Source organism: Chelon labrosus, assembly GCF_963514085.1.
Source record: "Chelon labrosus genome assembly, chromosome: 18".
In the NCBI taxonomy this organism is placed as follows: domain Eukaryota; kingdom Metazoa; phylum Chordata; class Actinopteri; order Mugiliformes; family Mugilidae; genus Chelon; species Chelon labrosus.
The window spans coordinates 16,696,492-16,721,938 of record NC_140351.1 but is presented as its reverse complement, the minus strand read 5'-3'; the positions used below and the strand labels follow the sequence as shown (position 1 = coordinate 16,721,938).

General features: G+C 42.1%; 1 protein-coding gene across 1 annotated transcript in view; it reads right to left on the bottom strand.

Annotated features, from left to right (window-relative positions):
- The window catches only part of LOC311503379 (collectin-12-like), a 41,722-nt gene that overhangs the window by 8,021 nt on the left and 8,254 nt on the right, over positions 1-25,447 (bottom strand). Inside the window, exon 3 of the mRNA XM_084566057.1 lies at positions 8,995-9,117. Coding sequence (XP_084422183.1) covers positions 8,995-9,117 — 123 coding nt within the window. The remainder of the gene's footprint in view (positions 1-8,994; positions 9,118-25,447) is intronic.

Sequence of the window (25,447 nt, the reverse complement as noted above, 5' to 3'; positions counted from 1 at the left end):
GCATCCAATGCTACAGAAGATGTTGAATAGGGCAGACATTTTGGATAAAGCTCTTCCCGTCCAAAAGCATATGCAATATGAGTACAGTTCATACAGAGATGGCTCTTACTGTAATGACAATGACCTCCTTAAAGGGGAGGAATTCAAAATCGCTGTTGGACTTTATATAGATGATTTTGAAGTGTCCAATCCTTTAGGAACATCTAGAAAGAAGCACAAAATGAGTGCAGTGTATTGGGTGATAGCTAATGTACCATCGAAATACAGATCCACACTCCACTCCATTCAGCTTGCTGTTTTGTGTAAAGCCTCTGATGTAAAAGAATTTGGCTACGCTAAAATTCTCCGCCCTCTTATTCAAGATCTGGCTTCTTTGGAACAACATGGTGTGTATGTTGAAAAGTTAGGAGAATGTGTTAAAGGTACAGTTTTATATGTGGCTGCTGATAACCTGGCTGCTCATTCTCTGGCAGGATTCTTCGAAAGTTTTACGGTGGACAGATTCTGCAGGTTCTGTATGGTGACAAGAAACGAGATGCAAGCCAAGGAGGTAAGTTCAGGTGCTTTTGAACCCCGCACTATAGACACTCACAACCAGCAGGTACATGAGGTAAAGCAGGATCCAACTATGGCCAAACGTTATGGTGTAAAAGGAGAGTGTGTATTGACTGACGGTCTGGAGCACTTTCATGTTGTTCGTGGGTACCCCCCTGACATCCTCCATGACCTTTTGGAGGGCATTGTCCCTGTTGAGTTATCCCTCTGTATTTCAGACATGATTTCTAAGAAGTATTTCACCATAGAAACACTTAACCATGCCATGAAAACTTTTGAATATGCTTTTCATGACAAAACTGACCAGCCCCAGCCAATTGCCCATGGCTTCTCTACTAAAGGGACCATAGGTGGCAATGGCCATGAGAACTGGGCCCTACTCAGGCTGCTCCCACTTATCATTGGCCATAAAGTCCCTGAAGGAGACAATGCTTGGAATATTCTGCTGCTCCTCAAAGATATTGTTGAGTTGGCTGTAGCTACAAAACACACTGAAGAGTCTGTACACTTCCTTGACTGCAAAGTGACAGAACACAGAGACTTGTTGCAAATAACCTTCCCAGATTTTAGATTACGGCCAAAACACCACTATGTCGAGCATTACCCTGAAATGATCAAGGCATTTGGTCCCCTTTCAGATGTTTGGACAATGCGGTTTGAAGGAAAACATAAATTCTTCAAGCGAGTCATTCGTAATGCCCACAACTTCAAAAATGTAGCTCTTACATTGGCTGTTAAGCATCAGAAAATGATGGCTTACTACTTGGACACAAGTTCATTTTTCAAGCCTTCAGTTGAAATGGATAAGGTCACTATCACATCAATCACATCATATCCTGAGAATGTCCAACAGGTCTTCTGCCAGAGAGTTCCTCAGCTTACATCAGTTCTTGTGGCATCATCAGTCTATGTAGATGGAATCAGATATTGTGCAGACATGATAGTCTCTGTCGGTTCATGCTCTGGCCTCCCTTCATTTAGGCAGATCAAACAGGTAGTGGCACTTAACACTGAGATCCTGTTTGTTTGCAATGAGATGACTGCGTGGTACCATGAACATTTGAGATCTTTCGAACTCATCTGTGACAGCAGTAACCCCTCTCAGTGTGTGGTGCAACTGAAAGAGCTGAATGATGTCTTCCCTCTTACAGGATACAGATATGGTGATAATTTAGTAGTGACCCTCAGGCGTTATATTCTGTGTTAAGACAGCACGTGAAGACAACACACACAGACAACGACAACACACAGACAACAGACAACGACAACACACACAGACATAGACAACGACAACAGACACAGACAACAGACAACGACAACACACACAGACATAGACAACGACAACACACACAGACACAGACAACAGACAACGACAACACACACAGACATAGACAACGACAACACACACAGACACAGACAACAGACAACGACAACACACAGACAATGACAACACACACAGACACAATGACAACACACACAGACACAGACAACGACAACACACAGACAATGACAACACACACAGACACAATGACAACACACACAGACAACAGACAACGACAACACACAGACAACGACAACACACACAGACAATGACAACACACACAGACAACAGACAACGACAACACACAGACAACGACAACACACAGACAACACACAGACATCGACAACACACACACAGACAACAACAACACACACAGACAACACACACAGACAACAACAGACACACACAGACATCGACAACACACACGGACAACACACACACAGACAACACACACACAGACAACACACACAGACAACACACACAGACACAGACAACAGACACAGACAACACACACAGACAACAACAGACACAGACAACAACAGACACAGACAACACACACAGACAACACACACAGACATCGACAACACACACGGACAACACACACGGACAACACCCAGCTTTTAATGATTTACCACTTTAATTTCAGGGGACATTTTTGTCTTGTGATTTTTGAGAATTCCCAAGATTTTGTTTTTCAGAATAGTACTCAAAGTTTAGTTCATAAAATGGTGATCTTTGTGATGGACAAAGCAATGGCTCAGAAATTAACTGTCCTTTTGGATATGTATATTTCTAATGACCTAATTATTGTTTCTATTCCCAAGATGACTGCAAACCAGAAGATGACCTTGAGGGTTATTCTAACAGAGGCGGACATAAGAAAAGTCATCCTAAATACAAGACCGTCGACAGTCGAGGATTTAAAAAGCCAGCTTAAAGAATCACTGGGACTTAATCATAACTTCAGTCTTCAATACCAAGATCCGGATTTCAATAATGAACTATGCAATCTGACAGATACTGAAGAACTTCCAGAGAGACCAACAGTCAAAGTCATCCCTGTCCTTGAGCTGGTTTCTGTCTTATCTGATGAAGTCTTCAGTGACACACCCAGTACAGCAGAAACAGAGATACTCTCACACTCACCTCTGGAGCGACAGAAACAGTGGCCAGAATTTTTCGATATCCCAAACTTTTCTGTTGATGTGCAGTATAGACTCAGGCAAGCAGATCTGCTTTTTATGAGTGAGGGTATATACCTTAAAGTATCAAAAGAACTAAAACACGAGATACTTGAAAGATTGGCAGAGGCCATGTATTGCTACACAGCGTACCCAACTGCTGCTCAGTTCGAAAGTGTTGCATTAGCATTGATAAGCAAGCACCCCTGTCTCCAGGAGCGAGGCTCAACCACTCGTTGTTGTGGTTGGAAAAATAGCTTAAAACATAAAATGGCAAATTATAGAACAAAGCGTAGGCAATCAGGAAGCCTTGATGTTGCAGTAAACTCAGGTAAGCGGGGAAGGCATTCAGCCGAAGGACAACCAGTTAACAAGCGCATCAAGAAGGCGAAGAAAGGTGAAATAAACTACTTGCCCAACTTTCCGGATGGATGTGATCAGGCTGCCCTGGAGGGAGCCTGCAAAGACTTGGTTGATGAAATGCAGAAGAGAACACCAAATGGACTTCTTGTGAAACAGAAGATGGACCAGACATTTGCACTGAGAAGAAAAGAGGTAGTGGAGTCGGAACCTGCCATAAGCACGATGGTGAAACGCTGGCCTGCCCTCTTTACTGAAGATCAGGTATGTTCAAGAAAGAGAGGAAAACTAATAACTATATTTCTATTATTGTATAATGTGTCCAGATGTATATTTGTTGTGTCCTCTTTAAGGAAAACAATAGTATTTTTTTTACACTTGAGTTACTGGTCTGCTGCTGGTTAGTTCGTATTATTGACTTAGATGTTAGTAAAGGGTTTTAAATTTGCACCATAACACTCCCACAAACTAAGCAGCAGCTGCAGCAGAGTAGCAGCTCCTGTGTCTTGAGGTGAAATTACAGTTTTTTCCAATGTAGTCTGGTGTATTTAAAGAGAGCAAGATGGCTTAACTGCCTTGTATAGTTCAGTTGATGCAAGTTCTTATTTTTTATTTTTTTTTTGTTCAAGTTCTTAGTTTGTGGGGGTTTTTTTGTTCTCTGTATTTCTCAGGTGTTCATGGAGTTCAGCAGGATCGTGGGCAAGAACCTCAAGCAGGAATTTTATGAGAGCATTGATCGGCACAGTCCTCGTCTTCTTGAGTTATTTGGATCCAAGAGAGGGAATGTTGGACAGTTGTTGACACAGATTTCTCAACAGACCAAGGTTGGTCCATACACATTATGTACTTATATCACAGTCCTACTCTATTAGTTGTGTAATTCTATCCAAACATTTCTTGGCTGGTTAAGCTTTCTTATAGATCATTATTTGTTTTTCATTTTAGCTATCTAACTTGTGTTATTGTGTTTATTCCCCAAAAGACTACAGAGCCAACTGCGATCCGGACACAGGTGCTCAGAGGGCTTCCTATCATCCTTGGGGACAACCCCACAAACTTCTTCAAAGCATGTTTTGTAAGTAAGCTCTTGCTTTCTTAATGTTTTCACCATTATTTTTTTTTTACCATGACACTCTTATAGTGTTTTAGAGAAATCTAATTTGATGATTGTTCTCTTCTGTTATTCTTTATTAAGGACACTGATGATGAATCCTTTCATGACCTGGACATTGGGATAATTCTCATTGAACGTGAAGGTGCTGTGCTCGCATCTTCCCAGCATCTCAGTCCAACCTCGTTGAAAATCATCATTGAGGGAGAAGTTGTCATGGACAACATTCGAGATCTGCCAAAAGCCATGTGCATTCTGTTTGGACTCACATATGCACTCCATCTGAACTACCCCAAGACTATGAAGCTCACATTTCAGTTCATCCAACAGGTATTGCTCTCGTTGGGCCACACTGACCTAAAGCCAAAGCTACAGACTTTGAAAAATCAGCTTGCAATGTAAAGAGACGTCAAGTCTACTGTAAGAAGCTATTGACTACTTTTTTAATTTTTTTTTTTCTTTTTTTTTTGCCACACCAGCAATAATACTTTCTGACCTGTAGGGTAAACATTTTTATTTTACATTTTTATTTTCTGTTAAACAAGCCAACAATCAGACACACGTACAACACCCACACATTCACAAACAACACTGACACACATACACACCTGCACACACTTAAATGCTGTAGGAAGCACGCTGAAAGATGTCACTTCTGTGAAAATTAAAAATGTTGTTGTTAAAGTTTTAGCAGAAAGACACAAGACACAATTGTTTCAGTTCATGTGGCATCATCAGTCTTTGTAGATGGACTTAGATATTTGAGTGGTGGTTTCTTGTGATTTTTTATTTTTTTTTTGATGGATTTTTACCACTTAAATCTCAGGGGACATCCACAGTTTTTTCTTGTGAATTTGAGACACATTTAACACCTGCAATGCACACTCAACACACAAGGTGCTGTAGGAAGCACGCTGAAAGATGTCACTTCTGTGAAAATTAAAAAATGTTGTTAAAGTTTTAGCAGAAAGACACAAGACACAATTGTTTCAGTTCATGTGGCATCATCAGTCTTTGTAGATGGAATTAGATATTTGAGTGGTGGTTTCTTGTGATTTGTTTTTGTTTTTTTTGATGGATTTTTACCACTTAAATCTCAGGGGACATCCACATTTTTTTCTTGTAAATTTGAGACACATTCAACACCAACACACATAATTGTTTCAATGATTAAGAATGACCGTTTTCAGATTAATCTTTTTTGGTTGATCATGTTGAGGTTGACCTGATGTTAAGTTTGTCCTAACAACTTTGGCTGTGTTTTGCCATTTTTCTTAAATAAAATGCAATGGAGCATTTAAAGGTGTTTCTTCATTTCCATCCACTTTAATTGAAACATTTCATACAAAAAATAAAAAATAAATTAGAGGAAAATACAGTGATTGTAATAAATTATGAGTATATTAGCTAATTTTATCTTAATGATTTTCAGTACACACTACTAATAAATATAAATATAAACTTAAGGTTCTATGTTAATACAACTTGACATGTTTAGTTTTAGCTTGTGTAAAAAGTCAGAATTTCATGTTAATACAATTCACCATTTTTAGTTTTAGCTTGTGTAAAAAGTTAGAGTTCCATGTTAATACAACTCGACTTGTTTAGTTTCAGCTTGTGTAAAAAGTCAGAATTTCATGTTAATACAATTCGCCATTTTTAGTTTTAGCTTGTGTAAAAAGTTAGAGTTCCATGTTAATACAACTCGACTTGTTTAGTTTCAGCTTGTGAAAAAACTAAAGTGGTATAGGGCAACGGGTTTCCACGCGATTTGCGAGTTAAGTCAACTAATTCGGGTTAAGAGTGTGTGGTGTCTGGCAACAGGATTCTTGTTAGTGGGGGTCTTTGGGTCCTATGGGTTGAGGGGAGGGGCCTCTGTGGATCAGGCTCGTTCCAGTGCATCCTACAGCTACTTGATCAGTTTGGGATCTAGTGAATTTGGAGGCCAGGTCAACACTTTGTGCTGTTTTTCCATGTTTTTTTAGCTCTTCCTAAACCATTTGTGTGTGTGTGTGTGTCTGTGTCAGGCTGCATCCTGCTGGGGATGGCTGCTGCCATCAAGGCGTGTCATTGCTATGGGGTGGGGGTGCCTGGTCTGGTCTAGGTGGGTGGTACATGTCTAAGTAACATCCACACATCTGAGTTGCATCGCACTACTGAAGCTAGCACAACATTAGCTAGCGTGGTGGTTATATCACTACATAAGTTCTCTGATTACATTAAATTTGATTCTATTGAGCAGAAAAACTTTAAACAACTAACACATCCAAACAGGTACAGTGTGCTTTGTCTCACTTGTGTACTAAAATCACTACAGCTTGCTAACATTAGCTAGCATTTGCCACCATAAGCTAGTGGATACACCAGGCCACATTAGACTGCAGCTGCATAACCATGACTAAAACCCATGGATGTATTAAAATGTTTTGGTTTATTACTTATAAATTCAAGCACAAAGGAGTATGATATTGAATTTATTCAATTCAACAATAATCAAGGATTTGCTGTTTGTGTTTTTGATTTGCTTATGCTGCACTGCAACGTTTCAAATAAGCAGCTAAATCGTCCATTGTCTTACAGTCTTTGCGGAAAATAATGAGACTCAAAATCCTCAGATGCCTTAGAATTACCTCATTTTACTTTTGCCAGTCATGAAAACAAGTTGCAGCCCAGCTATACTTCTGAGGTTAAACTGCATCAAAACAAAGGAGCCACAAAGAGGACGTCCCGGTGGGTCAGTGATGGAGGACAGAGAGAAGCACACATGTTAAGTGCATAGAGCTCTCTGGGTCTCACTGCATAACCATCTGGAGCTGGGAGTGTGTTTAGGCTGAGCTGTGGTTCCCTTGACAGAGCAGCGCTTCAGTGCCAGTAAAAACCCAATTTCAGTGGGTTCTGCTGGAGTTGCACTGAGTTCACTCACTTCTCATCTGGGATCGATTAAGCCCGCATGAAAACATGCAGCGTGGAACAAGAGAGACTGACCAAGCTCAGAGAGTAAGGGGACATCATTGTTCGAGTACTCAACACTCACAGATAACCTTTGAACATTTTAACTTCACGCCATTTTCACCAATTGAAAATAAGAAGGGGACATAAAACAGTCACATGTGGGAATGTTTAGCAAAATTATGGCAGGAACATTCAGAGTTCATTCGTCCGAAAGACGGCGGGACCGCTTCCCGAACTGGAAAAAATGAGAAAAGCCAACCAGGAAGTTGAGCTCTAAAAAGCCTGAAGAACTTCTCCGGAGGTGTGAGCTTTAGGGGTGTTGGTAAAATAAACTGAGAGAAGGCTGGGGGTGGAGGCACAGAGGCTAAAGCACAGTCAGATAAAGTTGAGATTTAAAGGGTCTGTTCATTCAAATTACAAAGAAATACTTTGTACAGTATAGAGAACTTACTTCTTGTCGTTTGTTGTCGTGCAGACAGTTTTTGAGAGATGAATAAAAACATATAGAGATACCTGACATCAGCATATCCAATTTTAATTTGCAAACACAGACAAACATGTCAGTAGAAAGGAGTAAATATCTTTTGTGCAATGTACTTTACATTTTTCAATGCTCTGTACGCTGCAAACAACCGCAACTGTACAGGGAAATCTCAGATACTCCCAAAATATGGGCAATTAAAACCAGTTGTATTAAAGGAGCACGTTTGTTTTTCTGAGATACACTTTTAACATCTGATAAATATGAAGATACAGCCTGCACCTGGTTGGTTAAGTAAATAAAGACATTTTAAGTGGGGTTAGGTGCTTCACTATAGCTGCATATCCACTCCTTCAGGTACTAGGAACCTACTCAGTGTATTTCTACCAAATATTGGTTCCTTGATAAAAGTTCCTAGGACTAAAAGTTTCAGACACAGTTCCTTCCTGGAGTCTTGTCATGAGAGTGAGGTCGCCAGGCTAGTGAAACATGAAATTTGTCCCTTACATACATGCTTTGTTAATTAAATAATAAACAGACAATGTAACCACAGCGCAGACTTAGCGGTCTGTTAGCTAGCAGACGCACTGAGTGTGTCCCCTTCTATGTGCTTTGTGTTATGTCCCTCCCGTCTCCCCTTTTCCTTATCATCTGTGTATTTTTATAAAGCCCCGGAATTGATGAAAATGTATTGCTCAAGTTCAGCTCCCCAAATAGCATCTATGTCTCTGCAAAAAAGTCAACAAGCATTATTTACCTAAATGTAAACCCAGTGAAATGAAGTGTGAATGTAGCAACTCTTTATTTGTGTCTACGAGTGACGTCTGAGAGTAAAACTAAGAGGTATTGCCATAGATGGTGGCACACTGAAGGCCACTTGAGAGCGGTACATGTTACTTGCTGTACGCTCCGTGAACAACAACGGTCTTTGCAGCATGAGGAGAAACCTAATGATACGTTTGGATGCCCACTCTTTTAACAATATGCCAGGGAATCATTTTTGAAAGCAAATAGGTCAGTAACCTTGTCTCACCTTTATATCCAAGTACAGCAACAGCGATGGTGAGGAGAGTACACAGCACATAGAGCAGAGCTATGGAGGTCTTCAGCGCCCATTCATTCTTACACTTAGTGCACTGGGTGCCCTCCTGAATCCCTGTGGGAAAACAACGAAGAAGAATACCACATTATCGTTCACATTCTGCGGCATATTGAGCATTTGTCCCTAGCAGAATGATCTAAAATGGACATGTTGGTGGGGTTTGCTGTTAGCTAGGGGTCCCACATCTGGACAAACAGCCCTGGAGTCTACATTAAAAGAGTCCAGCAGGTCCCTCAGGGACCGGGTGATGAAGGGGCAGGGGACACAAAAACAATCCCCCCCACTGACTTGTTTACACATCAGTTTGCTGAGTGAAAACCAGAGTATCGGGAAAATAAACATGTTGCTGTCTCTTTTTCAGAGAGATTCCTTCCCAGTGAACTGAAGGTAAACCATGCTTGGTGTCTTTCTGCTGCGTCAGGACTGTGGAGTGAAACTAAAAGGCTCTTAGCTAGTCGGTACACTTGTGGAATATTCCTGTCCGAGGATATTTTTTTATGACAGATGAGTGGAGAAATCCATAGTGCTGACGGGAACACAGCTGTGTTTCATTTTCAGTTCAGGAAGTGTGTGTGGAAAGGGTTGAGAGTACGGTGTGCAAGTGTGTGTATATGGAGGGGGGGGTTCTGGTTTTCATGCACCTGGAACGAAGCTCACTTCACATGCTTGGATATGAAGTCCTCATTCAGATTAACGGGAGACAGTCACCATCATACATCAAGAACCCTTCAGCGGCAAAGATTTCACCACACATCTAGTTCAAGTGCGTTTTATATGCTGAGGTAATGCTGAAATAAATTAGAAATGCCCCGCCGATTGGCTCGTCAGGGTCTCACTGGGAGTTTAGATGCCAAAGTTAACAACATGGCTTGTTCTTATGGGTGTGAAGGGATTGTTAATGATCGGAGTTTAACACCAAGTCCAGCTGGATGGGAGGTGGAGAATCCAGCCAGCCTGAGAGAACGTGAGTTTTACTGTGAAGAGCAAGTCGTGCAAAAAAAAAAAAAAAAAAACTGAAATGGGGTTTTTAAACATAGCTCTTCCATGTGTTTGATTCTTTGCCAGCTCAAATGACACCACCACCATGCAGGCTGAATTAGACACCTACTTTAGTTCATCAGCCAAGAACTGCACTCAGTGTGTTCCTGAAAAGGACAGAGAGAGAAACCCAATACCCTAACATGACATCTCTGGAAAAAGCAAAGAGACTTAAAAACAGTGTACTTTAAGGCCCAGCCATGCAAAATTGAAATCAGACAACAATATGTAACTTAGGCTAACAGTGACGTCACCTAGCATCACTCGTCTGGACCAGAAAGCTGCCCTTGAACACACCATGATGACTACAGCCAAAGGCTAGCTAGTATGCACGTATGCTAGCTTCTTCTGCACTGTGTGAGAGCAAATAACTCTCCATACCAGCAGGTGGCAGTAGTCGTACTGTCACTTAAAAGGGAAAACAGGAAGACCAAGGACTAGCTAGGAAGAAGCAACTGGTCTATGGTTTATTCAGTCTAGAGCATGTCGTTGTGAAAGTTTTGTGCATTTGAATCTTCAGATGGGATGAACATAAAATCCGTCCATGTGTGTCCTCTTGATTTCACCATTTGCTTAATTCAGTCACTTCGGTTATCATCTATTGGTCACTAAGCTGAACCAATGACAGCCATCCAACATGATCTATCAGTTGAAAATCCACCAAAAGGAGCCTGACTAGCGCCAGTGTTATAAAACATCAACTCCATCAACACATAGTCAACACAGACAGTCAGCTTGGTGTATCACGGCCTGGCCAGACAGGCTGATTTTAGATCGTTTATAAATAATTCATAAGGAATCGGACTAAATAGTGTGTTAAGATCTTAATTTGTGTTAGAAATCTACCACTTGTTGATATTTAGTTTGTATGATTTTGTATATTTTAGGCTTCCAATGGAGTCTAAAATACACTAGCACTATAATAACATGCAGATGCTTGAAAGTCTGTCCTGATGGCGTGTTTCCAAGAATGACAACGTAGAAGTCTATAAATCTGATGAAACTCTTTCACGACATCTTTGAGCTAAATCAACCGTTTGTGTTGAGTGTTAGAGATTCTTTGCCAAAATATCCCCGTTTTTTAAAACAACCGGTTCATTATGTGGGGAAAGTTTAAAGGCATGATATGAATCAAAGAAATGAGGGGAAACAGTGCAAACTGCAAACATTTGTTTTATATTATGGCACCACACACCTGAGGGTGACCTCAGCTTTCAGAGCTCCAAACTATATCTGATGGTCACGTCCAGGTCTCGATAGCCTCCTTATGTGCCTTGGAAATCACACCTCCAGTTGTGGGTGTGGAGGGAGTCAGTCAGCAGGAAGTGATTACCACAGCTGGGTTGCCGAAGTCTTCCCTCGCCACTATGTACGCAGAGGAGTGCACTCTGGGAATACAGCCACGAGAAGTGATTGCGTTTCTGCATCATTCATAACCTGTGACATGTTTGAAGTGTCAGCTCATGCATGCCCTCGCCATAAAGCGAGCATATCAGCTCATCGGCTCGCGGTAATCAGAGTGCTGCAGCACAAAGCCGCTGCTCCAATCCAAACACGCCGACAGCGTGTTTACAAATCCGCTGCGCCGAAATGATACCAAAACACTTGGTGAGGATGTAAACTATTGCACAGCTAAAAGTGTTTTCCATTTCAGTGCTCGCCTGATTGATGATCTTCAGATGCTCTGTGGATAAGTGGAGGATTTTGAGTTGGACATCTAGCATGACACAAAACACGTGGCTGATTTCAGTTTCACAGCTCCTCTGCAGGCGGCATTGTGTCATGGTGGTTAGCACTGATGCCTCACAGCAAGATGGTTTGCATGTTCTCTCCGGGTACTCCATCTTCCTCCCACTGTCCAAAATCATGCTTGTTAGGTTCATTGGTGATTCTAAATTGGTCCTAGGTGTGTATGTGAGTGTGAATGGTTGCCCTGCGATAGACTGGTGACCTGTCCAGGGTGTACCCCACCTCATCGCCCGATGACAGCTGGGATAGACTCCAGCACCCCTGCGACCCTTCACAGAACAAGCAGTTACAGAAGATATATGGACGAGATGAAAGAGCTCCTCTATGAGAACAGTGTCGACACACCAGTGGCCTGTGTGACCCTGTCAGGGGCCGGGACCTGCTTGATGTTCATTTCCCAGTGGGTCACTTCCTGGATGAGCAGGACAAATAAGGAAAGAGGCAGATGCTGGACTTAACTGCAGAGTGAGATAATATTGGTGCTTTGGTCAATCATCCGCGTTTCCTGTCTTTGTATACATGTGCATCATCGGCATAGATGATGACATCAGAGCTTTTTACCATTCATTTATCAAACAGAGCAAACTTCTGCAGATTGCAGTTTAAGTGGAATGTGCCGAGTGACTTCATGTGACCATCTGGAAGATTTCTAGCTCAATACATGTCTTTTATAGTCCCACTATGATTCCCAAGTGTTGCAACACTTTTACATTTACATTATTATGAACTGAGTGTCAGGGGTGACTTACCCTGGGAAAAAATGCAGTGTTAAGTCATTGCTAAGGTAATCTCTATAAACAAATACGTGGATATGATCTCTTTCCGCTGCAGCTTCACATTAAAAGCACATTCATTATGAACTGAAGTGAATGAAATGAAAAATCCAAATATAACACAATTATACTTTTTTTAAAAACCTAAGATAAAGAGACTTGAAGCAATCTCTTACTAATTTTTTAAATAATTGCATAGTTCATTTCCTTATTACTTCTAATCTAGCTAATGTTGGCTGATATCCCTGCTAGTAATAAAAGTACTAGTACTTGAGCTTGAAGACTGAATATCAGGAATAATCAGGCTCATGATCAGCAGATGATGACACATGGCTGTTTTGACTGTAAATTAATTTTAAATCCACTACAAAGACATTTCTCTTACACGGAATAACATTGCTACATTGTCCTCAGCTGACTGTTTACATGACAAATAGCCAGAATGACGGGTTCACACATTCTCAAATATCAGTCTCCCTAACAAAGCCCAGATGCACAAGATCCCTCGATAAAATATCCTAAGGTGTGTAGCACATGTGTGTAATAGTTTCAGGCCAGCTAATGAAGTTAAAAAATCTTCTGCAGTTACAAATTTCTCTGCAAATGCTCAGAACAGGAGACGGTGGAAAAACAAATGCGAACACCGAGCTCCTTGTTCACAGTTCACCATCGGGGACTCAGTTTGGCTGCTCGTCATTAAAGCGGACACTGACTCTTCGTCTTTCCCCTTCGTCTGCACAGTTGGAACGTACAGACCGCAACCACAAAGACAACTATCATCCAGGATGCTCAGACCACAGGCTGACAACAACACTTTTACTGCGCACAGCAAAACAAAAACGATGCTCTGAACACAAAAGGGGACTTTCCAAAACAAGTGGGGGTTCTCAATGGATTCACTTTGTTACTGTGTGCTTTGGTGAAACAAAGTTACCCATTGTTTCTTTAAAGCCTCAGTGCTGGAATGATATCCAGACAGCGTCCACCTTGGTGATAATAGCCTCCAAGCCGTCATCTTTCAGCAGCCTCATGTCCTGAAATGCAGGACTAATCTTGTTCATCTTAATGTGGCCCCTGAAATGGCACAACAATGTCTCTCACAAGGCCATAGTGAAGCACAGCTGACACACGGACCGTGTTCATTAAAAGACATGTTTATTTACTGTAAATAGCAGCAGGGACGCTATAGTAACGGATGAGAACACAAAGCTGTGAGCTGAGGTCACACAAGCTGTGATTTGGATCCCTGCCTTGCCTGACACACTCTCGAGCCTTTTCCGGGAACCAGAGTGCAGATCTACTCCAAGAGGGCAATCAGTGAATTATACCTGGCACCAAAGGCGAAGCGAGGAGTTCAAGACAAACTTCAGCAATGGAGGCCCTCAGAGCTTAGTAAAAGTAGAAATACCAGAAGAACACAATAATCCAAAATTAGGTCCTATATATTTAAAATTATGGGGTATTAAGAAGTATTCATTGTGAAGAAGAAGATATTTAGAGAACCAGCACTTTCCAATAGGGCAGCTGTTTTAATATGAAAGTTTTTACAGTGCAACAATGCTGTTTTACAGACCTTTTTTAGAAATGTCAGAGATAGTGTTTGTTGTTGTTGTAATACTACAACTGGACACTTTGACAAACAGCATCAATGACAAAGACCTGATGACAGACCTGCTCCTCATGTGGCCATTACTCCATAACGTCATCACGCTACTTCCTTTCTTGCTCCTAGTGGTCAAATCTTGTAAGGATTTGTGGGGGCAAATCAAACTTATATCACAAAGCCCTTTAGCTGGCTGTAGGATCGAACGTTTATTACGCAATAAGCTCACAAATACAAAAAAAAGATCAGCTCAATAAGTATCAATCAGTAAATCCTACTGAGCTTCCACACTCCACCCTTACTTGCCTAGTTTTAACTGTAAAACCTGAACCTACACTAAACGTGCTAAAAGAAAACTTTCTCATGACTATCACAAAAGAAATATTTAACACCAATATGTGCATTTTAATGATGTCTGACTTCAGTGTCCCCCTGTGGTAGCTTCAAAAAGACGCAGATAAAACACATGCTCGTTCTCTCCTCCCTGCAGATCCTATTCAGCTCAAATGATAAAATAAATATATTTTGTTCTCACTGTTAAAAGCCTGTTTGTTTTCTATTGTTTTTTGGGGCCATCTGTCCTCCATTACGCGAACAGAAATAAGACGTTTTACAAGATCTCCGATACACTGCAATCTAAGCCAAGTTGTTTTACAGTCAGGAGGGAGATGATGGCCCAATGAATGAGTCATACGCAGCTCAGCTTTCTCAGTGGCATGGTGAGGAAGGTGGCCTGCACTGAATCATGCGCTGAACACACAGTGTGTGTGTGTGTTTGTGTGTGAACGAGCGCACCGGTCCATGAATTCTACTGTTTGTGGACATAAATCAGTGACTTTCAGGTACTTATTGCTGCAGCTTTTGGTTCCTCTATTATCAGCCTGTGATGGTTGACGCATTCCAGGAGTGGGTTGTGATGTTGTAAATTCAGCTGGTGAAGTTTTACTGCACAATTTCCTGGAGTGCATCAGGTGTAAACTTGTTGCACTGAACTTTGTAAGTTGATGCTGGAAAGAGAGGTGTGAATGTGATTTTCCAGCAGAGAAAATCTGATTTTATGTAAACGTCTGCAAAGAATCACTGACAGCTCTTGTAACAGCACTTTGGTGCAGACTTTCCTCTGGAGGAACATGCAAGGCAAATGCTGTGCATCCATCCTGAACAGCCTCCACAGACAAAGAACACATCTTTCTTGCTGTGGAGGTCCTGGCTGCATGCATACTCCACCTAATATCTGAGTGTTTAACAGCGTGGAGAATATATTCTGTCCCACAGCATGACCCCTGGGCTCACTTCAAGGCCGTACCTGCCAATGACGCAATCAGAGGAAGTGCTGAATTAAGGCCAGAGGGTTCTGAGTTCAGGGATGGCTCTGGGGCCCTGCAGGAAACCGACACCATCTCGGCTTCGTGTGTGGCCTGATTTAGGCTCCATCCCTTTTATTACATGTGATGGAAACCATACGCCTCTATCACATGAGACAGGCAGGCATAATGCTCATGGCTGTAAGTAAACGAGGAAAAAATGAGACGAGGGGTAAAGACAATCACGCAAGGCCAAGCTCAGTCACAAAAGTTTTAATTTGGAGAAAAGACGAAATGTGAGAAAATACGAGGGGGAAGCAAAATGATTTAAAGGTTTGAGTGGAGGAGAGAAGGCACTGATGGATGAACTGTAAAAGCCAGTAACCCCTCACACTCACCCACCATGAGCCAAGAAGCTCCCAGGGACGGTGACAGGAGCCAGATTGTCCACGTAAAACTGGAGGAGAAGAAGAAAGTCGTGCCTCTCTGACGGGATATATCTCAATGTGCTTTGTTTTACATCCAACAAAAGACGCAGTCAAATTCTGAGGCAACTGAGATTACAGCATTCGATTAGCCCTCGCAGGCTCCAAATATCTACTGCCTTGTTGTGGGGGAGCAAGGCAGAACTTCTTTTTCACATATGAGCTAATGCATCTGTCAGCTTGGTCTCCAGGCATTTACAATTAAAACAGACACAGCACAACCACCGCCTGTGTATAAGAATGGCTGATCTTTCCGTGGCATTACCCTGAATAGTGGATTTGAAGCTTAGTGTGGTGGCTCCGGCTGTCGCCATCTTGGATCTCAGCAGCGCCCGACTCCGCCTAACAACCCACCGCTAATTTAAAGCGGTGGAGAGAAAATGGAGCTGTGGCGGCTGGGGTGATGGCTAGGCAGACAGCTAGCAACCTGAGACGGATTCAAATTGTCACTCAAAGCCGCCACCTCTTAATTATGTATAAATTGAGTTATATAAAAATTCACCCCCGTGAAGCTGAATGGAGAAATAAGCTTTAGAGACCAAAACCATTTTGGTTCCAGTCTGTAAACATTGTAAAGTTGGACATATTAATATGAAGGTCTATGGATATGGACTGATTCGATTTCAGAGCCAGCCTCAAATGGCACATTGCGATAATCTTCACTGCAAAATTAACCAAATAAACTCCCTTCATTCTAACGTATCAGAACAACCTCTTATGGAAAATGTGCAGTCCAACCTGCTCACTCCTTATCCGACCATATTGTCGTCTCACCAACTGATAGTAAAGGTAGAGAAATAAATGTTCCTAAATGGTTTTCAGATGAGCTGCGGTCAGACAGGCATGCAGGCTGCGGCAGCATCCATAACCTCTTCTGCCCCGCCTCCTCCTGCCAGCCCAGAGGCCCCCACTCGGTTCTGCACAGACTCAGCGCTCGCTGCAGTTACACAAACAGGTCGTCTTTCCAGAAAATTTCATCAACAATGGAGTGGGGAGTGGGAATGGACTTGCTCAGCTCGGGGATTTGGGGCCCACGGAGTGACTTTGGTTTTAGTTACAAAGCAAAACATCAGAGCTTAAGCACTCCAAATGCTGCAGCTCTCTAGTAACGAGTGTGTGTTTCTTTTTGTCTGTGTGTGTGTGTGTGGCCCTCTGGTTAATGACCATCTCGTTAGCATCCAAAATTTGATAGCCTGCCTACGCTCAGCTTTGAAAGAAATATAAAACCATCAGCAAAAAGAAAAGTGAGTTCAAAGTGAGAAGGCAGGAAAGCCGGACAAGAAAAACAAAAGCAACACTGTATCCAATGAAAAAAAAGATTCAAAGGCGGTTTGTCGTCAGTTCAGTGCCATTTATCTGCAAGAAATCACCACGCACAGCAGTATCTGAACTTGCATCGTACCACCTTTCAGAAGAAAATGCATCGCACGAAAAAATCGAGAATCTGTAATTCGCGTTCAGTCAGCACTTTCAGTATTTAACAAGTTCCTGCAGAGGCGACTTTGAGCTGCAAAGACCTGGAACTCAATTTTCTGCCTCCAAAACCTCGCCTGATTGATGTTATCCGTCCCAGACCAGGTCTCCTGCTGGTCGCTTCAGGTGCCAGTCAAAATGTGAAACCCACTACAAAGACCCCCAGTGCCGACGGAGCGCTGGCAAGTACTTCAGAGAAAAACAAACAGCTAAATGTCACCGGTCGGAGAAACCTAGAAATAAAATAAATAGCATGACGTTCTCCGTCTGATGAGCAGCTGGGATAATAAACCACAAAACGGTATTTGTGGCATGTCCTTTTCTGACTGGCGGTTTTTGTTGGTACTTTTGGAAATTCGCATGGGAAATAAACCCCATCTTAGAAAGCCCATTTAGTCCTCCAACAACGTTTAAAACTGACCTTGGTCTAGGCTTCTTTTCACTATTCATTTTCTTCTTTCTTTGCTCATTATTGTAGCTTAGTTTTGGGGAGTCTGGTTTGGATGAAGAATTCACTTTGTGTTGAAAAACCTTTTATCTACCAGCAAATTAATCTCATACCTGAACATTTGAGAGCTTTCTGGGTACTGTTTGGCGTTTGAGAAGGGATGACTGAACGCATCTACGCGGGCTTTGGTTTGCATGGTAGACTGGCGACCTGTCCAGGGTGTACCCCGCCTCTCGCCCGATGACAGCTGGGATAGGCTCACAGATAGCCTTCACAGGTCAAGCGGTTACAGAAGAAAATGAAGAAGATGGTTTGCATGCCGTCTGCCATGCATCATATCCTGTTGACGAGCATGCTACCATGTTGTGTTACCTTAAACAAAGTCATTGTAGCAGTTTTAAATTGTTAACAGAGTGTAAACTGTGTGATCGTAGATGTCATCTCATAACTCAAACTCTGTTATTGCATGCTACTAGTTTGACTGTAAGATGAGGAAGCCTTGGCATGGATATCGCCATATCCGCAAGGTACTACAGAAGCTCCTAAACATTGGCTGTTACCCCCAGGGGTTCAATCATCCTGCTATAAAGCCTCAAACAGTATTCTATTAGTCGTGAACATATAATGGTACAAATACAGTAGTGAATTCCCAATAATGGACACCTCAAAACTGTTTTGACCTCTGGTAGAGCTGGGGTTCCTTGTTTATGTTATGAATTGCATGATTTTGCTGAAAGGTACTAAATGTAAAAATAAAAATTGTCTTGGTGAAACTAGAAAAAAATTCTGCGAAAGGATTTCTTGAACAAAGTAGAAGATGAAATGATCACACCGAGCTGTGGCTGCGCATCCCCTTTGAGCTGCATCCAGCGAAAAGTTAAAATGAGGCAAAACCAAACTAAATTCACCCAAAATAATATAATCCATACCAGCAATGTCATCACGATGTCCCATCTCGGTTCAATATGAGATGTTCAAAGCACCGCATTTGTGATATGACGGATGAGTCAGAGACTGATGAACAACAGCAGAGTATTACTGACCAATTATCAAACAGCTCCATATGCCGGCAAACTCGCAAACGGAAATAAACAAGGATCAAAAGTGTTATGTTGCGCTTCATGTCCTTCTAAAACGCTGTCTAACGTGTAAATGTACTCAGCTAAACTTCCTGTTCTGCTGAGCGGCAGCCAGACCAAACCTTGAAGGAGTAAAAAAGAGCCATGTGGATATTTGGGATACTTGACAAGAACTGAACTGGTTGAGAAACTCTCTGCAGGATATTCTTTTTTTTTTTTTTTTACAGCTGTGTCCACATCAGCCAACCTCTTCACCACGTTGGCCACATCCACCATTGACTCCACCACACGTACACACTCCAATCTTCACTGACCCACACCTTGTGTTCCCTGAAAGCAGGTGGAGGAACAAGTTTCCTCTCCGTCACATCTGTCCAGACTGACATTTTCTATCCCGCCCGATGGTTTCTGCTGGCTGCCACTGGTGTCGCTTGAGGGCTACGTCTGTACAACATTATGGTCATCGCGGAATAAGCCGCTCTGTGATTTCAGGGTTTCAAGTAATAAGAAGCTCTATCATTTGACAGCGGCTTTGAGAGCACATGGTGGCCTGTGTAAAAGACGACTACGCCTGTGGTCTGTGTGCTGTCAGGTGGTTAAAAAGAGCTTAGTTTTACATCACCTCGCAATTTTGATTGAAATTTGGGAAATATCATAAATGGGTAAGAAATAAATGGTGTTTTTTTATTATCTTCTAGTTGAGCATTTCTTTAAATGCACGATTATTTTATATAGTATGAGCAAGTACAAAAACACTGGGAGTTTTCCAGAGTGGAAAATTTCAGAATGGAAACAAAGACGTTACGATCACATGTATAATCTTCTCACCATAATAACACATTTTTTAAGCAAGAAAACCAGAAAATTCAACATTTTTCCTCCAAATGCTGAGAAAAGTCCAGTATCAACACGATAAAATACAACGAAGAGCATGACTGAAGGCCGGTGGGAAACAATGGAAATGCCTTCTGTTAAGGCTGCATCATGGGTGTTGCAGTTTCTTCTGGGTGGCCCACCACATCTGCGGTCAGACGAGGGGGTGTGGTAACGTCAATCTGACTGACTTCAAGCCATCCCGGTCAGGCAGAAGAGCCGCATTTTTTCTGCTAAATCTTGTTTAGACAGACACGCACGCTCCAGACACGAAGGTGGCACGCTCTTCTGCCGGCGAGCAGCCGAGATAGAGAATCAGCAGACAGGAAGAGCCGTCTGACATCTGGGTTGTGAATCAGGAGGAGGCGATACCACTTACTGAAAGCAGTAATCAACACCAGACAGTGGCTTTAAATTACTTTACACGACTGTTTGTTTAGAGTAATTTAGAAGAAGTGCCAGAGAGGAAACTCTGAATCTTTGATGCTCAGGCATCCTCACAGACCAAAGTGATAATTGTGTTACTCCAAACAACAAGATCTGATTACCAAAAGCACTTTGTAGTCAATTTACTGGACCTTTATGACGTATTCTTACAGTTCAAGCAACGGGTATACAGAGAAAGGATATCTGTTAGAAAGTTATAGGATGTTATCATGAAACCAAGTGGAGTTTTTACTGCGTCTCTAAAGAAAGAATTTAGACTGATGAATGAGATGAATTATTAGTCTCTGTACGGAAATCTTGGCTGGAGTTTCAGGTGAAATGTTATTCCACTCATACCACAACACAAATGACACTTATCTCCTGCGCGACGCACACACAGTAATACAAACTTAGTGGCCACCAGTAGCTATACAACCTCCATGATAAACGTAAGACCAAATTAAATACGCTAGCCTGGATGATGTCCATTAAAGCTGACCTCTCTGAGCACGGCGGGTACGCGCGGCACTCAGAGAGGTCAGTTTTTTTACCTGCAATTTGCTACTGCTAGTTTTTTGCAACATGGCTGAAATTTTTTCCGATTCCGAGGTTGTGGACTTTGTTTATGATGGACGTCCTTACCATTTTGAGCCAGAGTATACGGATGAGGAGCTCGTTAAAAGGAGGATGCGGAGGCCGAGAGAGGAACAGCTGGCCAAAGAACAACAAACCGCAGCACATCCGCGAATAGATAACAGGTAACTCCAGACTCAACAGGGAATAGCACTCCATGTATTATAACAAAATATTGGTGAAATTAATGAGTTTCGCGGCAGATAATGCGTTATTTAGAGGCTGCGTTTCGGTGCCCCAGTCACTCCTACTATATAGATACGCTCGGATCTAAATATCGTCCAAACGACTCCAAATGGCACCAAAGTTATATGGGTGAGTAAACGATCGTATTTTATGCCAGAAATAAGGTCCAAGTTGTAAAAAACGGTAATTCTCCTTTAAATTCCAACATTTCCACGGACTCCCATCACGAACAAGAGCACCAGCTGTTTGAGCAAATGTCCCACAAATACAAATGTTTAATTTAACATGCCAAAGGTCTCAACGATTTCTCTTCTGAATATTTTTAGTGTGTCATATAAAGAAAGTAACTATGTCCAGTTGTCCCTCAGCTTATCTACAGTAGCTTTGGCATGCGGCGCAGTGATGGTTTGGATGGGATTGGAGTTTTGAGGCTCTTTTTGTGTTCCCTCTGTTCTGGAGGCAGGTCAGAGTTATTGTAAGATTAATAGAAAGTTACTCAGCCACAGGCAGGCCATGCAGCCATGGGTTGCATAAAAAGGGCAGAGAAGAGAATTGGCAGTTTGTGGGGAGTGCCGCCGGCCATGAAAAAGTCACGGTACACTGAAGACTAAAATTGAGACCTGCTGCTGCTATTTTTATTATTTTTTTATTTTTTTATAAAACGAAGTCAGCCACTTAGCATTATTAACATACATATCTAACAGCAGATATAGCAGTGTAACAAACCTCATATATGGCAGGAATCTGAAACTCTGAATCTAAAGCTTTTCAGGCGTATTCAAGTGATTTGTTCAGCTCTATCTATAAAGTCCTGCTGCTGTGTATCTGGGAAAAACTATAGGTAGGAAGTCATATGTCTGTGAAGGTTCTCAGTCATCCAGGTCATGGTATATCCAACAAAGGTTCAAAAAAGGCAACTGGACTTGTAGAGTTTTTTGAGAAGGCGTTTCACCACTCATCCCAGTAGCTTCTTCAGTTCAGTAGGAAGTCATATCTGTAAGCCTTTACTGATCAAACTGAACACTTAACATATAGACTTTCCAATCACAGGCTATTGGGAGCAACGTTAACACAACATCTGCATGTTCAGAGATGCTTTACCACAAAGCGGAACCAAAGTGCACCCAGCCGTAGTCTGCGGGATAACAGAAAGGTATTGTAGCTTATTCTTTTTTAATTAAACATGCACGCACGATAAACGCTGTAGAAAAAAAAAGTGCCAGAACATAAATTTAGTGAATTCCATCTGTCGGCACTCTTAGCCACATATGGAAAATGTGATAGTCATTACGAATCTGACAGGGTTTTGGAGCTGAACACCGTTCCTGTACGCTTCAACTCCCTTCTGCAAACCAGGAAGCTGTGGGTTGATTTTGGCAAACCCCGCTGTCGTTTCTTTTTTTTTTTTTTTCTCCTTTCATTAACATTTTGGACTGTGAGTAACGGATTTAGGCTGCTTTATTGCTTACACTCAAAGAGGAGATATTAGAATCCCCAACTTCATTGTAAAAGTGTGCCTGTGTGTTCTGCTGCCGGAGGTGTTGGAGAAATCTCGGTGGTGGAGGACGCAAGAGACTCACACACATAAAACTCAGTAAAAATATAAAAATCTGTTTGTGTTGCAAAAGTGAGATGTGTGTGTTATTTTAGGGTTGAACACGCACATGCTGGAGGGAACACAAATGTACTGTAAAATGTAATGTACAAGAGGGTTTCTTGCAGAACAAAGAACTGCAGCTCGCCAAAATCAAACATGAGCTTATTCATGGGAGGCGTTAAAGGAACACAGGTGTCCTGGAAAGCTTCTCTCTTGCTCTGCCATTCTTTTATTTCGTTTCTAAATCAATGTCTCAGGCCTCCCTGTTTGAACAGCCCTGAAAAGCACTCGCCACGCTGAACTTCAGAAACCCTACCCTGACATCTGTTTGTGGGTCACGTCAAGGACACCGGGCTTATTATGGTGTGTGAGAGCTAGAGGAGGAGCACGGAGGGGTTTGCTGCTTTTCCTCACTCTCAAAGGTGAGTCAGAAAAGTCACTGACACTCGGATGATCACAGGCCAGATTGAAAATAGCAGCTAACTACCAGCACATGTGTTGTTCTGGCAAAAACATCACTGATCGACGCCTGGTCTTCACATTCAGCGCCTGGAGTCACGTTACTCCACGTTGGAATGTATGTACGGTGTCCTTGAGTGCCAAGAAAGGCGCCTATAAATAAAATGCATTATTATTATTATTACTGCTGTTTTATTCCGCCTAATGAAGGCATAACAGGGAGAGAAAGAGAGGGAGGGGGGTGGAAAGTTTGGACCAAAACTTCAAGGATCTCTCAGAAGTGACTGATGTTAAAACCATCAATTTTCTCTACCTGATGTCTAGTGGCGAAAGATATCCTTAGATATTTGACTTAAAACAACACTGCACCTATTTCACATGTCAGAGTCAATTAACAAGCCGTGAGGGTTATAACGTCTTCTGTGGCTCTGGTGGAGCTTTGTCAAGTTTTTCATCAGGTGTCAAGGATTGGATTTCAACAGAATGTCAGGTTAGAAAAGATGAAGGTATTAACCAGACAGGCGGACATGATATGGAAGAGCCAACGTGGGTTCCTGACACAGGTCAAAGTCCGATTGGCTTAAATTAACAGATGAATAATGTGGCGTCTGGTCCGTGAATAGCATTTTTAATCCTCGCGTGATCAATTTGACAATGATACAGTCAAGAGTTGCTAACAGGGTGAGCTTTCCCTTCATTTCAACCACTCCCAGGAGACATGAAAACAGTATAAAAGATGTGATCAAGTTGCATTATGGGAAGTGTGGAGACACTTTCAAAAAATACTTGACGCGATGAACCGTTTTTCTGTCAGCATCTATCGCAAGCTGAGACAAACCAAAAATCAGACAACAAACAATACGCCGAGTAGGAAACTCAACAAGCCACAGTCTGAGGATGTGTGGGAGGTTGCAGGTTGGTGGACGATTCCTGTCATCTTTTTAAGGCTGCGACACGCCAAGACATGGAGATTTTCTGGTGTCTTGCTTTGGTGAGAGTCTGTGGCCCTACGTGTTGGCGCTAGCTGGACATGTTGAATGGGCGGCAGAATTGAGTGGGTGACTGGGTATTTAACTCAAAAATATTATTTCAAAGAGCACATTATTTCCAAAAAAACATAAACTGTATAGACGGTGAATAAACAGTCACTATGGTCAACCCTAAAATACGTACACATAGCTCCTAGTTGTTCCTAACAAGATGCTGATTGTCCTACACTTCTGTGGACCATAACAGTGGCCTAGCTTTGAGAAGCCTATAGATGGACTATTGCGTGATCTTGTGATCCTACAAATCCAGCTGCCATGCAAGGTGAAAAATAACGAACAAAAGTCCCAACACCAGCTCCATTAACCGATTTTCTCAATGATCTGTTTATGTCAACCCCAAGGAATCACCTGACTCTTTATCTGCTAAATGCTCCAACTGTACAGGTGATATGTCTGTCTAGTGCTGAACAAGTAGCTTACAGTTTACAGGAGCTTACTTGCAGCATTAAAGCAGCTGACTGATGATGAGAGTGATCTAACCGAGACAGAAGTGGTAGAGCAGTGGGGTATAAAACCAAACAAAGATGCTAAAATGCTCTGTAAAGCTAAGAGGAATCGGGAGATAACTCTCTGTGGATGTGTCACTATGGGCTACACCTTTCACATTACACGCAATCATTTGATAAATAAAAAAAATATCACAGTCTGAAATAATATTTTAAAATAACAACTTGTGAAGCTAATAGTAACCTTATATACAGTACAGGCTGGGCTTGGTTGTCTGGAAGGAATCTACTGTTAAAAAAAAACTCAAGGCAAAAGAAAAATGATGTGTTCATAAAATTCCTCTGCGTCTATGTCTCATTTTTTTGGCGGCCTTTCTTTACATTCAGACAGTTCAGTAGGAATCCAGGCTGAAAGGATTGAATTATAAATGGTAAATGGCCTTGTTTTTATATAGCGCTTTTCTACCTATTGGTACTCAAAGCGCTTTACAGTCAGAGACACATCCACCCGTTCGCTCACACAAGCACTCACACATTCACACACCAGTGCCACGCACTGGGAGCAACTGGGGGTTCAGTGTCTTGCTCAAGGACACTTCGGCATGTGGCACATTCCGGGGATCGAACCGCTAACCCTCTGGTTCGTGGACAACCCGCTCTACCTACTGAGCCACAGCCGCCCCCTGTGAGTAAAACAGAGATAACACCGTGTGTAAACGTCTGGGAGTGAAAAATGGTGCAGATAAAGTTCATTTTAAATTGT